At 55.5% G+C, this 20,416-nt stretch overlaps 1 protein-coding gene across 1 annotated transcript in view; it reads right to left on the bottom strand.

The window, feature by feature from the left end:
• Window positions 1–1,675: 1,675 nt before the first annotated feature.
• JAML (junction adhesion molecule like) overlaps window positions 1,676–20,416 on the bottom strand; it is a 45,857-nt gene continuing 27,116 nt past the window's right edge. Inside the window, exons 4-8 of the mRNA XM_039496708.1 lie at window positions 6,085–6,310; window positions 5,379–5,517; window positions 4,531–4,591; window positions 2,893–2,988; window positions 1,676–2,519 (exon numbers count right to left, since the gene is read on the bottom strand). Of these exons, the coding sequence (XP_039352642.1) occupies window positions 2,277–2,519; window positions 2,893–2,988; window positions 4,531–4,591; window positions 5,379–5,517; window positions 6,085–6,310 (765 nt within the window). The 3' untranslated portion in view covers window positions 1,676–2,276. The remainder of the gene's footprint in view (window positions 2,520–2,892; window positions 2,989–4,530; window positions 4,592–5,378; window positions 5,518–6,084; window positions 6,311–20,416) is intronic.

The following is a 20,416-nucleotide window of genomic DNA, read 5'->3' as shown; positions in this document are numbered from 1 at the left end:
GTGGCCTTTGCTCCGTGGACAGCATTAACCTGTTCCCCTTCCCCACACAGCACAGTTCGCGGGGTGGCGTTGATCCCTGTGCAGTAGGGAGCACAGGGGTGCTGGTCCCCAGGATGTGGGAGCGTGAGCCCATGTGTTCCCTACTACACCCCTCTGAACCATGCTGGGTCAAAAAGGGGAACAGGTTAAGGCCATCCGAGCAGAGGCCACCTCCACTGAGCAGGGGAGAGGTTCAACCACTTGCACGGTCAGTCCTTTACTCACAGTAGCTCAGGGAATAAAGAGGAAAGGGAGCACACGTGTCTGAGAAGCAGGCTCCTCGTCAGGCGAGCGAGGTGCTCAGCTCCCTGTTCCCTCCTGCCAGGCAGGACTTGGCAGACAGCAGCACTCGTGCAGGATCAGGCTCCCAGCTGTGCTCAGCACCTCCTTCCTTGCCCTTATGCTGGCAACAGTCCATTGCTCAGCTAGGAGGTGCCATGAACTGAGACACTGGCAACATCGGCCAGTGGTGCCAGGCCCAGGCAGTCGAAAATCACAAATCGGACCCCCAAAATCATGAGATTGGCTTAAAAGTTGTGAGATTTGGGGTTGGGTTTTGCTTTCTTTGCCTTCAAATGTCTAAGCCTTTAGGTTGCACCTGGGTCACATTTTCAAGCTTTTCCTTGCAACCATGAGGGCTAGAAGCGTCTCTCTCGTTAAACAAGAGCTGAGATTCTCACACAGCGACAGGACTCTCAGAGCCGGGGCTTCAAGACAAACCAAATAGCATGAGACTCGCCCTGGAATCAGGTTAGCAGAACTGTGGGGGACGGACGGATGGACGGATGCGCTGAGCACTGCGTATAGTTTGTAAAGGGCCTCGTGACCCTGCCAGAGAGAAGGCACCTGAAGTATCAGACTGTTCATTAAAGTACAGGATTGTTATATACTAAATCACTAAGCAGATCTATTGCTTGCGTAGCATGACATCTCCCGGCTACACTGAATAGCCCCAGGCACTCCTGGCTGGGGCACTGTTAGCTCTGACCTAACAGGCCCTTAGTCATCACTTACAGCCTTATGTTTGTTTCAACGTCAATAAAAACGTGTTGGCATATTTTTAAGCCACTCACGCTGGTTAGTCCACCTCACCAACAAAAAACGAGTGGGGTGGCAATGTGAAACAAACGACTGCAGCATAGAGCAACTTTTGCTGCATTGGCCCATGTGCCAGCGCTCAGGCTAGGAGCAGGGAGTGGTCCCCCATCCTTTCCAGGAATGGAGCGAGCCCATCTCAGGTCACTGCACGTGGAGGTGTCAAACAGCTATAGATAGCGCCTGGCGGGCGGGCGGGTGAGCGGCCCCAGCAGAGGCTGTGCTCTGGGGGAGGGTTCTAGCCCCAGTGCAAGGAAAGAGATCAGGGCAGGGCATCGACCCGCTCAGAAATAAGGGGCTCAATCAGTCCCGTTGTTTGCCAGCAACTTGGAACCTCAGATGCAGATTTTGCCCAGGTAGAAGAGAGTAAAAGCCCCCGGCCCTGGCGTTACGGATCTAGAATATTCCTAGTTATTGCAAGTGTATAGATGGAGACAGAAACACATGCAGGGATGGGGTGGTGCTGCACGTCTGTTTATACACACACAGCACTGGGGTTGCTACAGTTCAACTGAGCTATTTCCCCAGGAGGTCAGGCTGCTTGTTTCCCAGGCGGCTCTGGCGGAAGGTGCCAGGCGGGCAGCCCAGAGCCCGCTCGGTGCCCATGCAGCAGGCCAGCCCAGGCAGCTGCAGGGCACCCAACACCCGACCAGCCCCTCCTCCCTGTCTGGAGGTGGGACTCTCCCTGGAGTTCTCTCTCACTGGGTTTTGACGGCATCGGCCAATATCCCAGCCGGAGAGTGGAAGCTCTGCCACAGGGCACTGTCCCGCCCGCAGAATGAGGGTGAAACCAGAGCAAAGTCCATTTACCTTCACTGCCCTCGTGTGCCACGCTCCTGGCCCGCCCCAGTTAGCAAGGAGCGTCCTCCCACTGCCCTGTGCGCAGGCCAGGCCGCGCTGGGCTCATGGTGCAGACGCGAAAGCAGCAGCAGCCCCATCAGAGCGTGAAATGACCCTTTCGAAAATGTCCTCAAGGAGCAGCAAGTCTACACAGCGCTGGGCACAATGGGGCCCGACCTGGTGGGGGCTGGCAGGTGCTGCACAAATAGATTATAACCCGGACAGCGAGAGTGATACGGCCCATGCCCTGTGCAGCCCTGCGGCACACTGACGGAGTGGGTAGGGTTTGTCCCTGCGGGAGGTCAACGTCCCTGGCTGTCATGCCAGACTGGGCTCAGAGGTGCTTCCCCCCGATCCAGGGCACAAGGGAATTCCTCCTCTGGGCAGTTGGACTTTTCACAGGTTTTCTTGCTTTCTTGGGCTCCTTCAGTGCCCAGTCTCCCCCCATCCAGCCATTCCACTGGGATCTTCTTCCTCTGCAGCTGGACGTACACGTTGTTCTCCAGCGGTGCAGTGCCCGCCCCATGGAAAGCGGCAGAGGGGTGCTGTAGGGGACAAGGTGCAAAGCCATCAGCGCTGTCAGAGCCAGAGGGCTGTGTTAGGCCTGAGCTATACTAAAAAGTTGGATCAACTCACGACATCGGTCAGGTCCCCTTTGCTTTGCCTTGCCTTGCCGAGGGAGCAGACCCTGCCTTACACAGAGAGTTCTATTGCGTGTGCATCCAGAAGTCACCCTTGGCATTGCATCCCCAACCCCCCATCACCTCCAGAGAGGAGGGCTGGAGGCAAACGGCCCGCGCTGTGCCCTGCAGTGGGTATCAGTGGGGTCATGCCAGTGCATGGCAGGCCCTGTGTTTTGAGGAGACCCTGGTCTCTTCTCCTGCCCCAGCTGCTTGGACCTCCTGACACAGAGCTCACCATGGTAACGTAGGTCGCGTCGGTTCTGCTCCACAGCTCTGCCTCCTGCCCAGCCTGAAGCGTCTCAGCACAGGGTATGAGGGAGTAAATGCCTTCCTGCCAGGAAGATCAGAAAGAGACTCAGGCACTGTGTGGCCTGTGGCGTGCCCGTTCCAGAGAGTATTTCCAGAGGCTCATTTCAGCTGGTGAGCTCTCCAGAGCAGGACCAGGCAGCCTCTGTTTTGAGAGTTCCCAGCTTCTGGTGGGCAGGATGATAGACAAATGCTGAATAGCTCACCGGAGGGCCCAGCTCTGCTCCAAACTCCTCGGCCTGCTCCCCTCCCCACCCCCTCAGACATGCTGGGCGAGGGGGGCACTTACCCACACAGCTGCAGCAAAGTAGCCACCCGGGTAACCTACATTACAGTAAATACAGTGCATGGTGGCCAGCGGAGTCCCCAGCCTGGGCAGACTGATGCCCACTAACTTGTGACAACCACCACCACCAGATGCTGCAGAGGGAGCTGTGTAAAGCCCCCATAACACATCCAATGGGGCAGTCTTCTCCTCTGGGGGAAACACCTTCCTGACCCCAGTGAGCAGCTAATGCTCTGAAGCATGAGGATTGAGCACATTGATCAGCTTATCCTAGCTAGTGTCACTGCAGAGGTGACTCTTGTGCTGGCTGGGATTCATACTAAACCCCTTGCCTTCATAGTACCTAGTGTCAAAAAACCCTTGTATCCTCTGATGAAAGCTGAACAAACTGATACACTGTTAGACAAAGTAAAGGGCCTGTTTATTTCTAATGGGACAACAGATCCCCACAAATCCTGGGAATGCAAAGTCCCCACCACCCACTGAAGTCTATTCAGCAGTGGGTGGTCAGGGCCTTTGTACCTTTAAGGCCACAACAACACTTTACCCTTCTCTGGTGCTTGTCATCTGAGGACATCAAAGCACTTTGAAGACATTCATTAACGAAGCCCCATGCATGGTAAGGCAGGATCCTGATCCCCATTTTGAAGACAGGGAAACTGAGGCACAGAAGTGAAGTGACTTGCCAAGGTGGCTAAAGTGGAACTAGAATTCCAGAGCCCTGGTTCCCATTGCCCCGGCCCAACCACTAACTTACGGCACTGCCCTTCCATTAGTTATATCGCACACTGTCGTCTGCTCTAGAACATAGCAGCTCTTCTCCCACGTCCCTCCGATACCACGATAAATCCTACATCAGTCCTGGGCTGCACCAGCAACAAAGTAGCTGGGACAGAACATTGTCACAGGCCCCACACCTGAAAATAAAGCTCTCGCCTCTGCCTGGGCATTTAGGGAGCAGCAGGAGCCCATTAGCTCACTCTGCTCCGTGGACATTATCTCCTAATTAGGAGTCCCGGCAGGATGGAATTATCTGGGGTTTATTCCAATCACCTCCTACCCTAGGCCAATGATACAGCAAAACAAATGCCAGGCTTTCCTGCCTGGCCCTAGGCGTGTGTGAACAGGCGCATTCAGTGCCTGGGGCAGGCTGGATAGCAGCTCGGCTGTCCCGAATCCTCCTTTTATTCCAGGAATATCCCCTGGATTCTGGCATTTCCCTGTTACAGCGTCCGGCAACATTAGCCCCACTAGCTTGGCAAGCAGAGACTGAGCTCTCACCTCTGCTTTATCCCGGCTGCCGTCATCCCGACTCCTCGACAGGGGCCCGCTCTCCAGAGGTCTGGAAGGAATATCAATTGCATGCAGGTGAAGAGCTGTGCCTGCTCCCCCAGGAGCCATCATCTCCACCCCTCCCCTCCATACCTGAGGGTGTTAATTCCAGAGCTAGTGCCTGGCTCTGCCTGCATTTCCCCTGACACTCTGGCCTTCCCGTTGCTCAGGAACCCCTGGCGACAGAAAGGAGCAAGGAAAGACCAAGTCCACTGCTCAGCCATTCCATACCGGTGAGTCTGGGCCTCTACCCATGCTCAGGTGCAGAGTGACTCTCACTCTGAGTGACTGGCCTTGCATCTACCCCATACCCCTTGGCCTCGCTGCAACCTGTGGTGCACAGCAGTGCTACAGCCAGGGATGCAGCTCCTCCCCATCCACCTGGGCCATGCAGGGGCACATGGGCCAGGATATCTGGGACCCCAGCACTCTGCCTCCCGTCCCTACCAGACAGGAGATCTGTCTGTCGAACCAGGGCAATGCGGGATCAGGCATGTCAAGAAGAGGACACCCCCACCCTCCCTGCCAGGAGCGCTCCCAGAACAGGCGGGTTCGGCAGGGACGGGGAAAGGAGCACGGTGTGGAACCCGGGGAGCAGCCCTGCGCTGATGAGAGAGGAGAGGGCAAGGCAAGCCCATCAGACACAATTGAGCCACCAGGGGGCAGCAGAGGATAGTGTGTGTGGTCACCCCAAGCTGTCACAGGCCAGGATTCCCCAGGTGCTGAAATTCACCCACATCCCGCCAGCGTCCCCCTCTCCCCTCCTGGCCTGTGGCCCTGGAGCCAGGGCCTGTTACCTCTGCTTCTGGAGAAACTTCTTCAGCCCCAGTCCCAACAGGAGGGCCAGGAAGGTGGTCGCACAGACATAGCCCAGGATGGCCCCCCAGCCACTGCTACCAGTGCTCTCAGAGTACTGGGCCCCTGCAAATCCGGACCCTTGGGGGTGAGAGACACATGCAGTAGGGTTAGTGGTGTCTCTGCCCCAGCACACTAGCCATCAGGAGTCAGTCTCTGCCCAGCCCATGCTGATGGGTGCCCAATACCTGGGGAGGGGCACATCACCCCCAAAGGCATCCAGGGGAGGTGGCTGTCTCCTCCCCTTTGTAACAGATTGGTGAGTTCCCACAGGACTGGGGCAGAGATCCGTCCCCAGGGAGCACAGCATAGAGCCTAGGGGCTTCCCAAACCTGGGATTTCTGCCCCACTTCTCACACTTGGTGGCAAACCTGCCCTGGTGAGCCAGAACCACACTCCTGCTTGCACATCATTGTGACTGCATAGGGCTGCAGACGGCATGACCACGGGGCCCTCAAGCCAACCCAGCCCCATCCTGGGGCCAGACCAGACAGGCGTAGCTGGCACTAGAGACGGAAGGGCAGGGAGACACTTGGCTCAGGGAAAGGGGAGGGAGGCTGCCCCAAGCGAAGGGGTGAACCGGTGAGGCTGCTGTGAAATTGACCGCTAGCCAAGGGGAGGCATAAGCGAGCAATGGAGGGTGCATACCTCTCCGTCCGGCAGAGCCCACACGCAGCACGGTGTAGTTTTTGAAGACGCTGCTCCGCCCAAACACCCGGATCTCGCAGGTGTACGTCCCGCTGTCGTCCGCCCGTACATCCTGCAGCCTCACAGAGCCGTCCTTGCGGGCCACATCCCCCAACCACTGCACTCGGGGCCGGAAGCGTCCCACGGGAACGCTGTGGTTACTGTAGTAGTAGAAGACCATCTCCTCCTGCAAGCGAACATGGCTCATCATGTGACCAAGGGTGCATGTGACTGGATGCCAAAACACTCGCAAGGGTGAACTTAGTTCCTTGAATATCCTCCCCCTCTCCTGCTCCGCCCAGCCTCTCACCCCTACATCTCGTCCTGCCCTGGCAGGACGCTCTGCCAGGGGAGCGGTATCACAGCCTAGGCCCCACTGTCTCTCTGCTGAAAGGCCCCACAAGGGGTCAGTCAGTCCCAGTTGATATGGTGGATTCTGTGACTTGAGCACCTAAGAACTGGGCTGAGGTGCATCAAAATCGCCTCACCCAGCGACCTCGGCACAGCTGTGGGCTGGGAACAGCCTCCCCGCAGCCCTGGCTGACTTGGATTTCCAGCTCCCTTAGAGAGTGCTGCTCTCTCTCAGCTGCATATGCTGAACACCAGGGCCGGCTTTGGGAAGTGCAGGGGCCCAATTCAAAAAGTTTTGATGGGACCCTGGCAGGGATGACTTAAAAAAACACCACATGGAAAAAAAACACATGGGGCTTGTATTCACTGGGCAGTCCTCTGAGTGATTGGTGGCACTTGGGCGGTGGGTCCTTCATTCGCTCCAGGTCTTCAGTGGCCACGAAGGACCCGCTGCCGAACTGTCGCTGAAGATGGAGAATAAGCGAAGGACCCACAGCTGAAGTGCCATCGAAGACCCAGAGCGAGTGAAGGACCCACCACTAAAGTGCCGCTGATGACCCAAAGCGGTGACAGGTGAGTAAAAATTAAAAAGGCACCTCGACCCAGGGAAGGGATTCTCACTGGGTGCGGGGCCCTGTTAGGCGCAGGGCCCAATTCGGGGGAATTGGTGGAATAGGCCTAAAGCCAGCCCTAAGGCTAGGGCACTTGGAGCTAGGATTAGGGTTCCTATAGGTAGGGCTTCCAGCCCTAGGGCTAGGGTTCCTAAGGGTAGGCCTTCCTGCCCAAGGGTTCGGGTTCCTATGGGTAAGGCTTCCCGTCCTAGGGTTAGGAATATTAAGGGTAGGGCACTTGGAGCTAGGAATAGGGTTCCTATGGCTAGGGTTTCAAGCCCTAGGGTTAGGATTCCTATAGGTAGGGCGCCCCACCCTAGGGTTAGGGTTCCTATGGGTAGGGCACTTGAAACTAGGGTTAGAGTTCCTAAGGGTAGGGCACTTAGACCTAGGGTTAGGGTTCCTATGGGTAGGGCTCCCGGCACTAGGGTTAGGGTTTCTATGGGTAGGGTCCCCCGCCCTAAGGTTAAGGGTCCTATTGGTAGGGCACCGGGAGCTAGGGTTAGGGTTCCAATGGGTAGGGCACTTGGAGCTAGGGTTAGGGTTCCTATGGGTAGGGCACCCAGAGCAAGGGTTAGGGTTCCTATGGGTAGGGCACTTGGTGCTAGGGTTAGGGTTCCAATGGATGGAGCTAGGGTTAGGGTTCTAGAGCTAGGGTGAGGGTTCCTGGTAGGGCTGCAGCAGCGCTAGGGGGGTTACGGTGGGTGGCACCACAGACTAAGGTTAAGGTTCCTTTTGGTAGGGCTCTTGGAGCTAGGGTTAGGGTTCCCATGGGTAGGCCACCCCGAGCGAGGGTTAGGGTTCCTATGGGTAGGGCACCCCAAGCTAGAGTTAGGGTGCCTATGGGATGGAACTTGGAGCTAGGGTTAGGGTTCCTAAGGGTAGGGAACTTGGAGCTAGAGTTAGGGTTCCTATGGGTAGGGATTCCCGCCCTAGAGTTAGGGTTCCTCAGGGTAGGGCACTTGGAGCTAGGGTTAGGGTTCCTATCCGTAGGGCTCCCGGCGCAGGGGTTAAGGTTCCTATGGGTAGGGCACTTGGAAGTAGGGTTAGGGTTCCTATGGGTAGGGCTCCCGGCACTAGGGTTAGGGTTCCTATGGGTAGGTCACCCCGACCTAGGATTAGGGTTCCTATGGGTAGGGCCACCCGAGCTAGGGTTAAAGTACCTACGGGTAGGGCTCCCGGCACTAGGGTTAGGGTTCCTATGAGTAGGGTACTTGTAGCTAAGGTTAGGGTTCCTATGGGTAGGGCACCCTGAGCTATGGATAGGGTTTCTATTGGTAGGGCCCCCCGAGCTAGGGTTAGGATTCCTATGGGTAGGGCTCTGGTCGCTAGAGTTAGGGTTCCTATGAGTAAGGTTCTTGGAGCTACGGTTTGGGTTCCTATGGGTAGGGCACCCCGAGCCAGGGTTAGGGTTTCTATGTGTAGGGCTCCCAGCGCTAGCGTTAGGGTTCCAATGGATAGGGCACCCCCAGCCAGGGTTAGGGTTCCTATGGGTAGGGCACCCCCAGCCAGGGTTAGGGTTCCAATGGATAGGGCACCGCGAGCTAGGGTGAGGGTTCCTATGGGTAGTGATAGGGAATTTTGAGGGGTCACACACTATTACTCAGGCCTAGGCAGGCTGATTTTAGCTAACCTTTGCTCAGGCTGTTTTGCTCAGGCTGTTGGCCTGGGCCTGCAAAAGCAGAAGCTAAGCAATATACTTATATGGGCATGTTTATCACAGCAGGCTGACCACTGGGGAAAGGAGGAGTTGGGGAAAGGGAACTAGGTGGGGAGTATTGCAAAGGAGACCCCAGTGTGTGCCAACCTAGGTAACTGAAGTGCTTTGGCAAGGACTTTTGCAAAATGTAACCGCAAGTAGGGGTGCAAGGAACAGTCAAACTACCAACTACTACAATAATAGGAAAAACCCAAAATGGCAAAGACATTGATTAGCTTGCTTATGATACAAATTATAATACAAATAAGGTAATGAAGTGTGATACGCGTGCTACCTGTGAATCTACGTTTTGCCGTTTTAGCCTTTATAAGCTTGGTAAAATATTTCCAAAGGAGGGCAGTTAACCCCTTGCGTGGGGCCACGCTGACCCTCCCTGTATGCATACTTGTGTAACAATAAAGGTGTCTCAGGCTGTCTGATATAAAATCAACCGTGTGGTCAATTTTCCACAATAGTAGGGTACTTGGAACTAGGGTTAGGGTTCTATGGTAGGGCCCCCCGAGCTAGGGTTAGGGTTCCTATGGGTAGGTCTCCCGGCGCTAGGGTTAGGGTTCCTATGGGTAGGGCACTTGGAGCTAGGGTTAGGGTTCCTATGGGTAGGGCACTTGGTGCTAGGGTTAGGGTTCCTATGGGTAGGGCACGTGGAGCTAGGGTTAGGGTTCCTATGGGTAGGGCACGTGGAGCTAGGGTTAGGGTTCCTATGGGTAGGGCACGTGGAGCTAGGGTTAGGGTTCCTATGGGTAGGGCACTTGGAGCTAGGGTTAGGGTTCCTATGGGTAGGGCACTTGGAGCTAGGGTTAGGGTTCCTATGGGTAGGGCACGTGGAGCTTGGGTTAGGGTTCCTATGGGTAGGGCACTTGGAGCTAGGGTTAGGGTTCCTATGGGTAGGGCACTTGGAGCTAGGGTTAGGGTTCCTATGGGTAGGGCACTTGGAGCTAGGGTTATGGTTCCTATGGGTAGGGCACGTGGAGCTAGGGTTAGGTTCCTATGGGTAGGGCACTTGGAGCTTTAGGTTCCTATGGGTAGGGCACTTGGAGCTAGGGTTAGGGTTCCTATGGGTAGGGCACTTGGAGCTAGGGTTAGGGTTCCTATGGGTAGGGCACTTGGAGCTAGGGTTAGGGTTCCTATGGGTAGGGCACTTGGAGCTAGGGTTAGGGTTCCTATGGGTAGGGCACTTGGAGCTAGGGTTAGGGTTCCTATGGGTAGGGCACTTGGAGCTAGGGTTAGGGTTCCTATGGGTAGGTCACTTGGAGCTAGGGTTAGGGTTCCTATGGGTAGGGCACTTGGAGCTAGGGTTAGGGTTCCTATGGGTAGGGCACTTGGAGCTAGGGTTAGGGTTCCTATGGGTAGGGCACTTGGTGCTAGGGTTAGGGTTCCTATGGGTAGGGCATTTGGTGCTAGGGTTAGGTTCCTATGGGTAGGGCACGTGGAGCTAGGGTTAGGTTCCTATGGGTAGGGCACTTGGTGCTAGGGTTAGGGTTCCTATGGGTAGGGCACTTGGAGCTACGGTTAGGGTTCCTATGGGTAGGGCACTTGGAGCTAGGGTTAGGTTCCTATGGGTAGGGCACGTGGAGCTAGGGTTAGGTTCCTATGGTTAGGGCACGTGGAGCTAGGGTTAGGGTTCCTATGGGTAGGGCACTTGGAGCTAGGGTTAGGGTTCCTATGGGTAGGGCACTTGGAGCTAGGTTAGGGTTCCTATGGGTAGGGCACTTGGAGCTAGGGTTAGGTTCCTATGGGTAGGGCACTTGGAGCTAGGGTTAGGTTCCTATGGGTAGGGCACTTGGTGCTAGGGTTAGGGTTCCTATGGGTAGGGCACGTGGAGCTAGGGTTAGGGTTCCTATGGGTAGGGCACTTGGAGCTAGGGTTAGGTTCCTATGGGTAGGGCACTTGGAGCTAGGTTAGGTTCCTATGGGTAGGCACGTGGAGCTAGGGTTAGGGTTCCTATGGGTAGGGCACGTGGAGCTAGGGTTAGGGTTCCGAGGGGTAGGGCACTTGGAGTTAGTGTTGGGGTTCCTATGGGTAGGGCACTTGGAGCTAGGTTAGGTTCCTATGGGTAGGGCACTTGGTGCTAGGGTTAGGGTTCCTATGGGTAGGGCACTTGGAGCTAGGGTTAAGGTTCCTATGGGTAGGGCACTTGGAGCTAGGTTTAGGGTTCCTATGGGTAGGGCACTTGGAGCTAGGGTTAGGGTTCCTATGGGTAGGGCACTTGGAGCTAGGGTTAGTGTTCCTATAGGTAGGGCACATGGAGCTTGGGTTAGGTTCCTATGGGTAGGGCACTTGGAGCTAGGGTTAGGGTTCCTATGGGTAGGGCACTTGGAGCTAGGGTTAGGGTTCCTATGGGTAGGGCACTTGGAGCTAGGGTTAGGGTTCCTATGGGTAGGGCACTTGGAGCTAGGGTTAGGGTTCCTAAGGGTAGGGCACTTGGAGCTAGGGTTAGGTTCCTATGGGTAGGGCACTTGGAGCTAGGGTTAGGGTTCCTATGGGTAGGCACTTGGAGCTAGGGTTAGGTTCCTGTGGGTAGGACACTTGGAGCTAGGGTTAGGGTTCCTATGGGTAGGGGACTTGGAGCTAGGTTAGGGTTCCTATGGGTAGGGCACTTGGAGCTAGGGTTAGGTTCCTATGGGTAGGGCACTTGGAGCTAGGGTTAGGTTCCTATGGGTAGGGCACTTGGAGCTAGGGTTAGGTTCCTATGGGTAGGGCACTTGGAGCTAGGGTTAGGGTTCCTATGGGTAGGCACTTGGAGCTAGGGTTAGGGTTCCTATGGGTAGGGCACGTGGAGCTAGGTTAGGTTCCTGGTGGTAGGGCACTTGGAGCTAGGGTTAGGTTCCTATGGGTAGGGCACTTGGAGCTAGGGTTAGGGTTCCTATGGGTAGGTCACTTGGAGCTAGGGTTAGGGTTCCTATGGGTAGGGCAAAACGAGCTAGGGTTAGGTTTCCTAAGGGTAGGGCACTTGTAGCTAGGGTTAGGGTTCCTATGGGTAGGGCACTTGGAGCTAGGGTTAGGGTTCCTATGGGTAGGGCACTTGGAGCTAGGGTTAGGGTTCCTATGGGTAGGGCACGTGGAGCTAGGGTTAGGGTTCCTATGGGTAGGGCACTTGGAGCTAGGGTTAGGTTCCTATGGGTAGGGCACTTGGCGCTAGGGTTAGGGTTCCTATGGGTAGGGCACTTGGAGCTAGGGTTAGGGTTCCTATGGGTAGGGCACTTGGAGCTAGGGTTAGGGTTCCTGTGGGTAGGCACTTGGAGCTAGGGTTAGGGTTCCTATGGGTAGGGCACTTGGAGCTAGGGTTAGGGTTCCTATGGGTAGGGCACTTGGAGCTAGGGTTAGGGTTCCTATGGGTAGGGCACTTGGAGCTAGGGTTAGGGTTCCTATGGGTAGGGCACTTGGAGCTAGGGTTAGGGTTCCTATGGGTAGGGCACGTGGAGCTAGGGTTAGGGTTCCTATGGGTAGGGCACTTGGAGCTAGGGTTAGTGTTCCTATGGGTAGGGCACTAGGAGCTAGGTTAGGTTCCTATGGGTAGGGCACTGGAGCTAGGTTAGGGTTCCTATGGGTAGGGCACTTGGAGCTAGGGTTAGGGTTCCTATGGGTAGGGCACTTGAGCTAGGGTTAGGTTCCTTTGGGTAGGGCACGTGGAGCGAGGGTTCGGGTTCCTATGGGTAGGGCACTTGGAGCTAGGGTTAGGGTTCCTATGGGTAGGGCACTTGGAGCTAGGGTTAGGGTTCCTATGGGTAGGGCACTTGGAGCTAGGGTTCGTGTTCCTATGGGTAGGGCACTTGGAGCTAGGGTTAGGGTTCCTATGGGTAGGGCCCTTGGAGCTAGGGTTAGGGATCCTATGGGTAGGGCACTTGGAGGTCGGGTTAGGTTCCTATGGGTAGGGCACTTGGAGCTAGGTTAGGGTTCCTATGGGTAGGGCACTTGGAGCTAGGGTTAGGTTCCTATGGGTAGGGCACTTGGAGCTAGGGTTAGGGTTCCTATGGGTAGGGCACTTGGAGCTAGGGTTAGGGTTCCTATGGGTAGGGCACTTCGAGCTACGGTTAGGGTTCCTATGGGTAGGGCACTTGGAGCTAGGGTTAGGGTTCCTATGGGTAGGGCACTTGGAGCTAGGGTTAGGGTTCCTATGGGTAGGGCACTTGGAGCTAGGGTTAGGGTTCCTATGGGTAGGGCACTTGGAGCTAGGGTTAGGGTTCCTAGGGGTAGGGCACTTGGAGCTAGGGTTAGGTTCCTATGGGTAGGGCACTTGGAGCTAGGGTTAGGTTCCTATGGGTAGGGCACTTGGAGCTAGGGTTAGGGTTCCTATGGGTAGGGCACTTGGAGCTAGGGTTAGGGTTCCTATGGGTAGGGCACGTGGAGCTAGGGTTAGGGTTCCTATGGGTAGGGCACTTGGAGCTAGGGTTAGGGTTCCTATGGGTAGGGCACTTGGAGCTAGGGTTAGGGTTCCTATGGGTAGGGCACTTGGAGCTAGGGTTAGGGTTCCTATGGGTAGGGCACGTGGAGCTAGGGTTAGGGTTCCTATGGGTAGGGCACGTGGAGCTAGGGTTAGGGTTCCTATGGGTAGGGCACGTGGAGCTAGGGTTAGGGTTCCTATGGGTAGGGCACGTGGAGCTAGGGTTAGGGTTCCTATGGGTAGGGCACGTGGAGCTAGGGTTAGGGTTCCTATGGGTAGGGCACTTGGAGCTAGGGTTAGGGTTCCTATGGGTAGGGCACTTGGAGCTAGGGTTAGGGTTCCTGTGGGTAGGACACGTGGAGCTAGGCTTAGGGTTCCTGTGGGTAGGGCACTTGGATCTAGGGTTAGGGTTCCTATGGGTAGGGCACGTGGAGCTAGGGTTAGGGTTCCTATGGGTAGGGCACGTGGAGCTAGGGTTAGGGTTCCTATGGTTAGGGCACGTGGAGCTTGGGTTAGGGTTCCTATGGGTAGGGCACTTGGAGCTAGGGTTAGGGTTCCTATGGGTAGGGCACTTGGAGCTAGGGTTAGGGTTCCTATGGGTAGGGCACTTGGAGCTAGGGTTAGGGTTCCTATGGGTAGGGCACTTGGAGCTAGGGTTAGGGTTCCTATGGGTAGGGCACTTGGAGCTAGGTTAGGGTTCCTATGGGTAGGCACTTGGAGCTAGGGTTAGGGTTCCTATGGGTAGGGCACTTGGAGCTAGGGTTAGGTTCCTATGGGTAGGGCACTTGGAGCTAGGGTTAGGGTTCCTATGGGTAGGGCACTTGGAGCTAGGGTTAGGGTTCCTATGGGTAGGGCACTTGGAGCCAGGGTTATGGTTCCTATGGGTAGGGCACTTGGAGCTAGGGTTAGGGTTCCTATGGGTAGGGCACTTGGAGCTAGGGTTAGGGTTCCTATGGGTAGGGCACTTGGAGCTAGGGTTAGGTTTCCTATGGGTAGGGCACTTGGAGCTAGGGTTAGGGTTCCTATGGGTAGGTCACTTGGAGCTAGGGTTAGGGTTCCTATGGGTAGGGCATCGTGCGCTAGGGTTAGGGTTCCTATGGGTAGGGCACTTGGAGCTAGGGTTAGGGTTCCTATGGGTAGGGCACTTGGAGCTAGGGTTAGGGTTCCTATGGGTAGGGCACTTGGAGCTAGGGTTAGGGTTCCTATGGGTAGGGCATTTGGAGCTAGGGTTAGGGTTCCTATGGGTAGGGCACTTGGAGTTAGGGTTAGGGTTCCTATGGGTAGGGCACTTGGAGTTAGGGTTAGGGTTTCTATCGGTAGGTCACTTGGAGCTATGGTTAGGGTTCCAATGGGGAGTCCACTTGGAGCTAGGTTAGGTTCCTATGGGTAGGGCACTTGGAGCTAGGTTAGGTTCCTATGGGTAGGGCACTTGGAGCTAGGGTTAGGTTCCTTTGGGTAGCACACTTGTCGCTAGGGTTAGGGTTCCTATGGGTAGGGCACTTGGAGCTAGGGTTAGGGTTCCTATGGGTAGGGCACTTGGAGCTAGGGTTAGGGTTCCTATGGGTAGGGCACGTGGAGCTAGGGTTAGGTTACCTATGGATAGGGCACGTGGAGCTAGGGTTAGGTTCCTATGGGTAGGGCACTTGGAGCTAGGGTTAGGTTCCTATGGGTAGGCACGTGGAGCTAGGTTAGGGGTTCCTATGGGTAGGGCACTTGGAGCTAGGGTTAGGTTCCTATGGGTAGGGCACTTGGAGCTAGGGTTAGGGTTCCTATGGGTAGGGCACTTGGAGCTAGGGTTAGGGTTCTATGGGTAGGTCACTTGGAGCTCGGGTTAGGGTTCCTATGGGTAGGGCACGTGGAGCTAGGGTTAGGTTCCTATGGGTAGGGCACGTGGAGCTAGGGTTAGGGTTCCTATGGGTAGGGCACTTGGAGCTAGGGTTAGGTTCCTATGGGTAGGGCACTTGGAGCTAGGGTTAGGTTCCTATGGGTAGGGCACTTGGAGCTAGGTTAGGTTCCTATGGGTAGGGCACTTGGAGCTAGGGTTAGGGTTCCTATGGGTAGGGCACTTGGAGCTAGGGTTAGGTTCCTATGGGTAGGCACTTGGAGCTAGGGTTAGGTTCCTTTGGGTAGGGCACTTAGAGCTATGGTTAGGGTTCCTATGGGTAGGGCACTTGGAGCTAAGGTTAGGGTTCCTATGGGTAGGGCACTTAGAGCTATGGTTAGGGTTCCTAAGGGTAGGGCGCTTGGAGCTAGGGTTAGGGTTCCTGTCGGTAGGGCACTTGGAGCTAGGGTTAGGGTTCCTATGGGTAGGGCACCTGAAGCTAGAGTTAGGGTTCCTATGGGTAGGGAACCTGGAGCTAAGGTTAGGGTTCCAAGGAGTAGGGCACTTGGAGCTAGGGTTAGCGTTTCTAAAGCTAAGGCTCTTGTAGCTAGAGTTAGGGTTCCTATGGGTAGGGTACTTGGAGCTAGGGTTAGGGTTCCTATGGGTAGGGGCACTGGGAGCTAGGGTCAGGGTTCCAATGGTTAGGGCACTTGGAGCTAGGGTTAGGGTTCCTATGGGTAGGACACGTGGAGCTAGGGTTAGGTTCCTATGGGTAGGGCACTTGGAGCTAGGGTTAGGGTTCCTATGGGTAGGGCACTTGGAGCTAGGGTTAGGGTTCCTATGGGTAGGGCACTTGGAGCTAGGGTTAGGTTTCCTATGGGTAGGGCACTTGGAGATAGGGTTAGGGTTCCTATGGGTAGGGCACTTGGAGCTAGGGTTAGGTTCCTATGGGTAGGGCACGTGGAGCTAGGGTTAGGGTTCCTATGGGTAGGGCACTTGGAGCTAGGGTTAGGTTCCTATGGGTAGGGCACTTGGAGCTAGGGTTAGGTTCCTATGGGTAGGGCACTTGGAGCTAGGGTTAGGGTTCCTATGGGTAGGGCACTTGGAGCTAGGGTTAGGGTTCCTATGGGTAGGGCACTTGGAGCTAGGGTTAGGGTTCCTATGGGTAGGGCACTTGGAGCTAGGGTTAGGGTTCCTATGGGTAGGGCACTTGGAGCTAGGGTTAGGGTTCCTATGGGTAGGGCACGTGGAGCTAGGGTTAGGGTTCCTATGGGTAGGGCACGTGGAGCTAGGGTTAGGGTTCCTATGGGTAGGGCACTTGGAGCTAGGGTTAGGGTTCCTATGGGTAGGGCACTTGTTGCTAGGGTTAGGGATCCTAATGGGTAGAGCACTTGGAGCTAGGGTTAGGGTTCCTATGGGTAGGGACCTTGGTGCTAGGGTAAGGGTTACTATGGGTAGGGCACTTGGTCCTAGGGTTAGGTTCCCATGGGTAGGGCACGTGGAGCTAGGGTTAGGGTTCCTATGGGTAGGGCACTTGGAGCTAGGGTTAGGGTTCCTATGGGTAGGGCACTTGGAGCTAGGGTTAGGGTTCCTATGGGTAGGGCACTTGGAGCTAGGGTTAGGTTCCTATGGGTAGGGCACGTGGAGCTAGGGTTAGGGTTCCTATGGGTAGGGCACTTGGAGCTAGGGTTAGGGTTCCTATGGGTAGGGCACTTGGAGCTAGGGTTAGGGTTCCTATGGGTAGGGCACGTGGAGCTCGGGGTTGGGTTCCTATGGGTAGGGCACTTGGAGCTAGGGTTAGGTTCCTATGGGTAGGGCACTTGGAGCTAGGGTTAGGGTTCCTATGGGTAGGGCACTTGGAGCTAGGGTTAGGGTTCCTGGGTAGGGCACTTGGAGCTAGGGTTAGGTTCCTATGGGTAGGGCACTTGGAGCTAGGGTTAGGGTTCCTATGGGTAGGGCACTAGGAGCTAGGATTAGGTTCCTATGGGTAGGGCACTTGGAGCTAGGGTTAGGGTTCCTATGGGTAGGGCACTTGGAGCTAGGGTTAGGGTTCCTATGGGTAGGGCACGTGGAGCTAGGGTTAGGGTTCCTATGGGTAGGGCACTTGGAGCTAGGGTTAGGGTTCCTATGGGTAGGGCACTTGGAGCTAGGGTTAGGGTTCCTATGGGTAGGGCACTTGGAGCTAGGGTTAGGGTTCCTATGGGTAGGGCACTTGGAGCTAGGGTTAGGGTTCCTATGGGTAGGGCACTTGGACCTAGGGTTAGGGTTCCTATGGGTAGGGCACTTGGAGCTAGGGTTAGGGTTCCTATGGGTAGGGCACTTGGAGCTAGGGTTAGGGTTCCTATGGGTAGGGCACTTGGAGCTAGGGTTAGGGTTCCTATGGGTAGGACACGTGGAGCTAGGGTTAGGGTTCCTATGGGTAGGGCACTTGGAGCTAGGGTTAGGGTTCCTATGGGTAGGGCACTTGGAGCTAGGGTTAGGGTTCCTATGGGTAGGGCACTTGGAGCTAGGGTTAAGGTTCCTATGGGTAGAGCACGTGGAGCTAGGGTTAGGGTTCCTATGGGTAGGGCACTTGGAGCTAGGGTTAGGGTTCCTATGGGTAGGGCACTTGGAACTAGGGTTAGGCTTCATATGGGTAGGGCACGTCGAGCTAGGGTTAGGGTTCCTATGGGTAGGGCACTTGGAGCTAGGGTTTGGTTCCTATGGGTAGGGCACTTGGAGCTAGGGTTAGGTTCCTATGGGTAGGGCACATGGAGCTAGGGTTAGGGTTCCTATGGGTAGGGCACTTGGAGCTAGGGTTAGGGTTCCTATGGGTAGGGCACTTGGAGCTAGGGTTAGGGTTCCTATGGGTAGGGCACTTGGAGCTAGGGTTAGGTTTCCTATGGGTAGGGCACTTGGAGCTAGGGTTAGGGTTCCTATGGGTAGGGCACTTGGAGCTAGGGTTAGGGTTCCTATGGGTAGGGCACTTGGAGCTAGGGTTAGGGTTCCTATGGGTAGGGCACTTGGAGCTAGGGTTAGGATTCCTATGGGTAGGGCACTTGGAGCTAGGGTTAGGGTTCCTATGGGTAGGGCACTTGGAGCTAGGGTTCGGGTTCCTATGGGTAGGGCACTTGGAGCTAGGGTTAGGTTCCTATGGGTAGGGCACTTGTAGCTAGGGTTAGGATTCCTATGGGTTGGGCACTTGGAGCTAGGGTTAGGGTTCCTATGGGTAGGGCACTTGGTGCTAGGGTTAGGGTTCCTATGGGTAGGGCACTTGGTGCTAGGGTTAGGGTTCCTATGGGTAGGGCACTTGGAGCTAGGGTTAGGGTTCCTATGGGTAGGGCACTTGGAGCGAGGGTTATGGTTCCAATGGGTAGGGGACTTGGAGCTAGGTTAGGGTTCCTATGGGTAGGGCACTTGGAGCTAGGGTTAGGTTCCTATGGGTAGGGCACTTGGAGCTAGGGTTAGGGTTCCTATGGGTAGGGCACTTGGAGCTAGGGTTAGGGTTCCTATGGGTAGGGCACTTGGAGCTAGGGTTAGGGTTCCTATGGGTAGGGCACTTGGAGCTTGGGTTACGTTCCTATGGGTAGGGCACTTGGAGCTAGGGTTAGGGTTCCTATGGGTAGGGCACTTGGAGCTAGGGTTAGGGTTCCTATGGGTAGGGCACTTGGAGCTAGGGTTAGGGTTCCTATGGGTAGGGCACTTGGAGCTAGGGTTAGGGTTCCTATGGGTAGGGCACTTGGAGCTAGGTTAGGGTTCCTATGGGTAGGGCACTTGGAGCTAGGGTTAGGTTCCTATGGGTAGGGCACTTGGAGCTAGGGTTAGGTTCCTATGGGTAGGGCACTTGGAGCTAGGGTTAGGGTTCCTATGGGTAGGGCACTGGAGCTAGGGTTAGGGTTCCTATGGGTAGGGCACTTGGAGCTAGGGTTAGGTTCCTATGGGTAGGGCACTTGGAGCTAGGGTTAGGGTTCCTATGGGTAGGGCACTTGGAGCTAGGGTTAGGTTCCTATGGGTAGGGCACTGGAGCTAGGGTTAGGTTCCTATGGGTAGGGCACTTGGAGCTAGGTTAGGTTCCTATGGGTAGGGCACTTGGAGCTAGGGTTAGGGTTCCTATGGGTAGGGCACTTGGAGCTAGGTTAGGGTTCTTATGGATAGGGAACTTGGAGCTATGGTTAGGGTTCCTACGGGTAGGGCACTTGCAGCTATGGTTAGGGTTCCTATGGGTAGGGCACTTGGAGCTAGGGTTAGGGCTCCTATGGGTAGGGCACTTGGAGCTAGGGTTAGGTTCCTATGGGTAGGGCACTTGGAGCTAGGGTTAGGTTCCTATGGGTAGGGCACTTGGAGCTAGGGTTAGGGTTCCTATGGGTAGGGCACTTGGAGCTAGGGTTAGGGTTCCTATGGGTAGGGCACTTGGAGCTAGGGTTAGGGTTCCTATGGGTAGGGCACTTGGAGCTAGTGTTAGGTTACCAATGCTTAAGTCACTTGGATCTAGCGATAGGGTTACTATGGGTAGTGCACTTGGAGCTAGGTTTAGGGTTCCTATGGGTAGGCCACTTGGAGCTAGGGTTAGGTTCCTATGGGTAGGGCACTGGAGCTTGGGTTAGGTTCCTATGGGTAGGGCACTTGGAGCTTGGGTTAGTGTTACTATGGGTAGGGCACTTGGAGCTTGGGTTAGGGTTCCTATGGGTAGGGCACTTGGAGCTAGGGTTAGGGTTCCTATGGGTAGGGCACGTGGAGCTAGGGTTAGGGTTCCTATGGGTAGGGCACTTGGAGCTAGGGTTAGGGTTCCTATGGGTAGGGCACTTGGAGCTAGGGTTAGGGTTCCTATGGGTAGGGCATTTGGAGCTAGGGTTAGGTTTCCTATGGGTAGGGCACTTGGAGCTAGGGTTAGGGTTCCTATGGGTAGGGCACTTGGAGCTAGGGTTAGGTTCCTATGGGTAGGGCACTTGGAGCTAGGGTTAGGTTCCTATGGGTAGGGCACTTGGAGCTAGGGTTAGGGTTCCTATGGGTAGGGCACTTGGAGCTAGGGTTAGGTTCCTATGGGTAGGGCACTTGGAGCTAGGGGTTAGGTTCCTATGGGTAGGGCACTTGGAGCTAGGGTTAGGTTCCTATGGGTAGGGCACTTGGAGCTAGGGTTAGGGTTCCTATGGGTAGGGCACTTGGAGCTAGGGTTAGGGTTCCTATGGGTAGGGCACTTGGAGCTAGGGTTAGGGTTCCTGGGTAGGGCACTTGGAGCTAGGGTTAGGTTCCTATGGGTAGGGCACTTGGAGCTAGGGTTAGGGTTCCTATGGGTAGGGCATTTGGTGCTAGGGTTAGGTTCCTATGGGTAGGGCACGTGGAGCTAGGGTTAGGGTTCCTATGGGTAGGTCACGTGGAGCTAGGGTTAGGGTTCCTATGGGTAGGGCACTTGGAGCTACGGTTAGGTTCCT

This window comes from Mauremys reevesii, linkage group 12 (genome assembly GCF_016161935.1).
Source record: "Mauremys reevesii isolate NIE-2019 linkage group 12, ASM1616193v1, whole genome shotgun sequence".
NCBI classification, from domain to species: Eukaryota; Metazoa; Chordata; order Testudines; family Geoemydidae; genus Mauremys; species Mauremys reevesii.
This window is presented reverse-complemented; position numbering and strand designations above follow the sequence as displayed.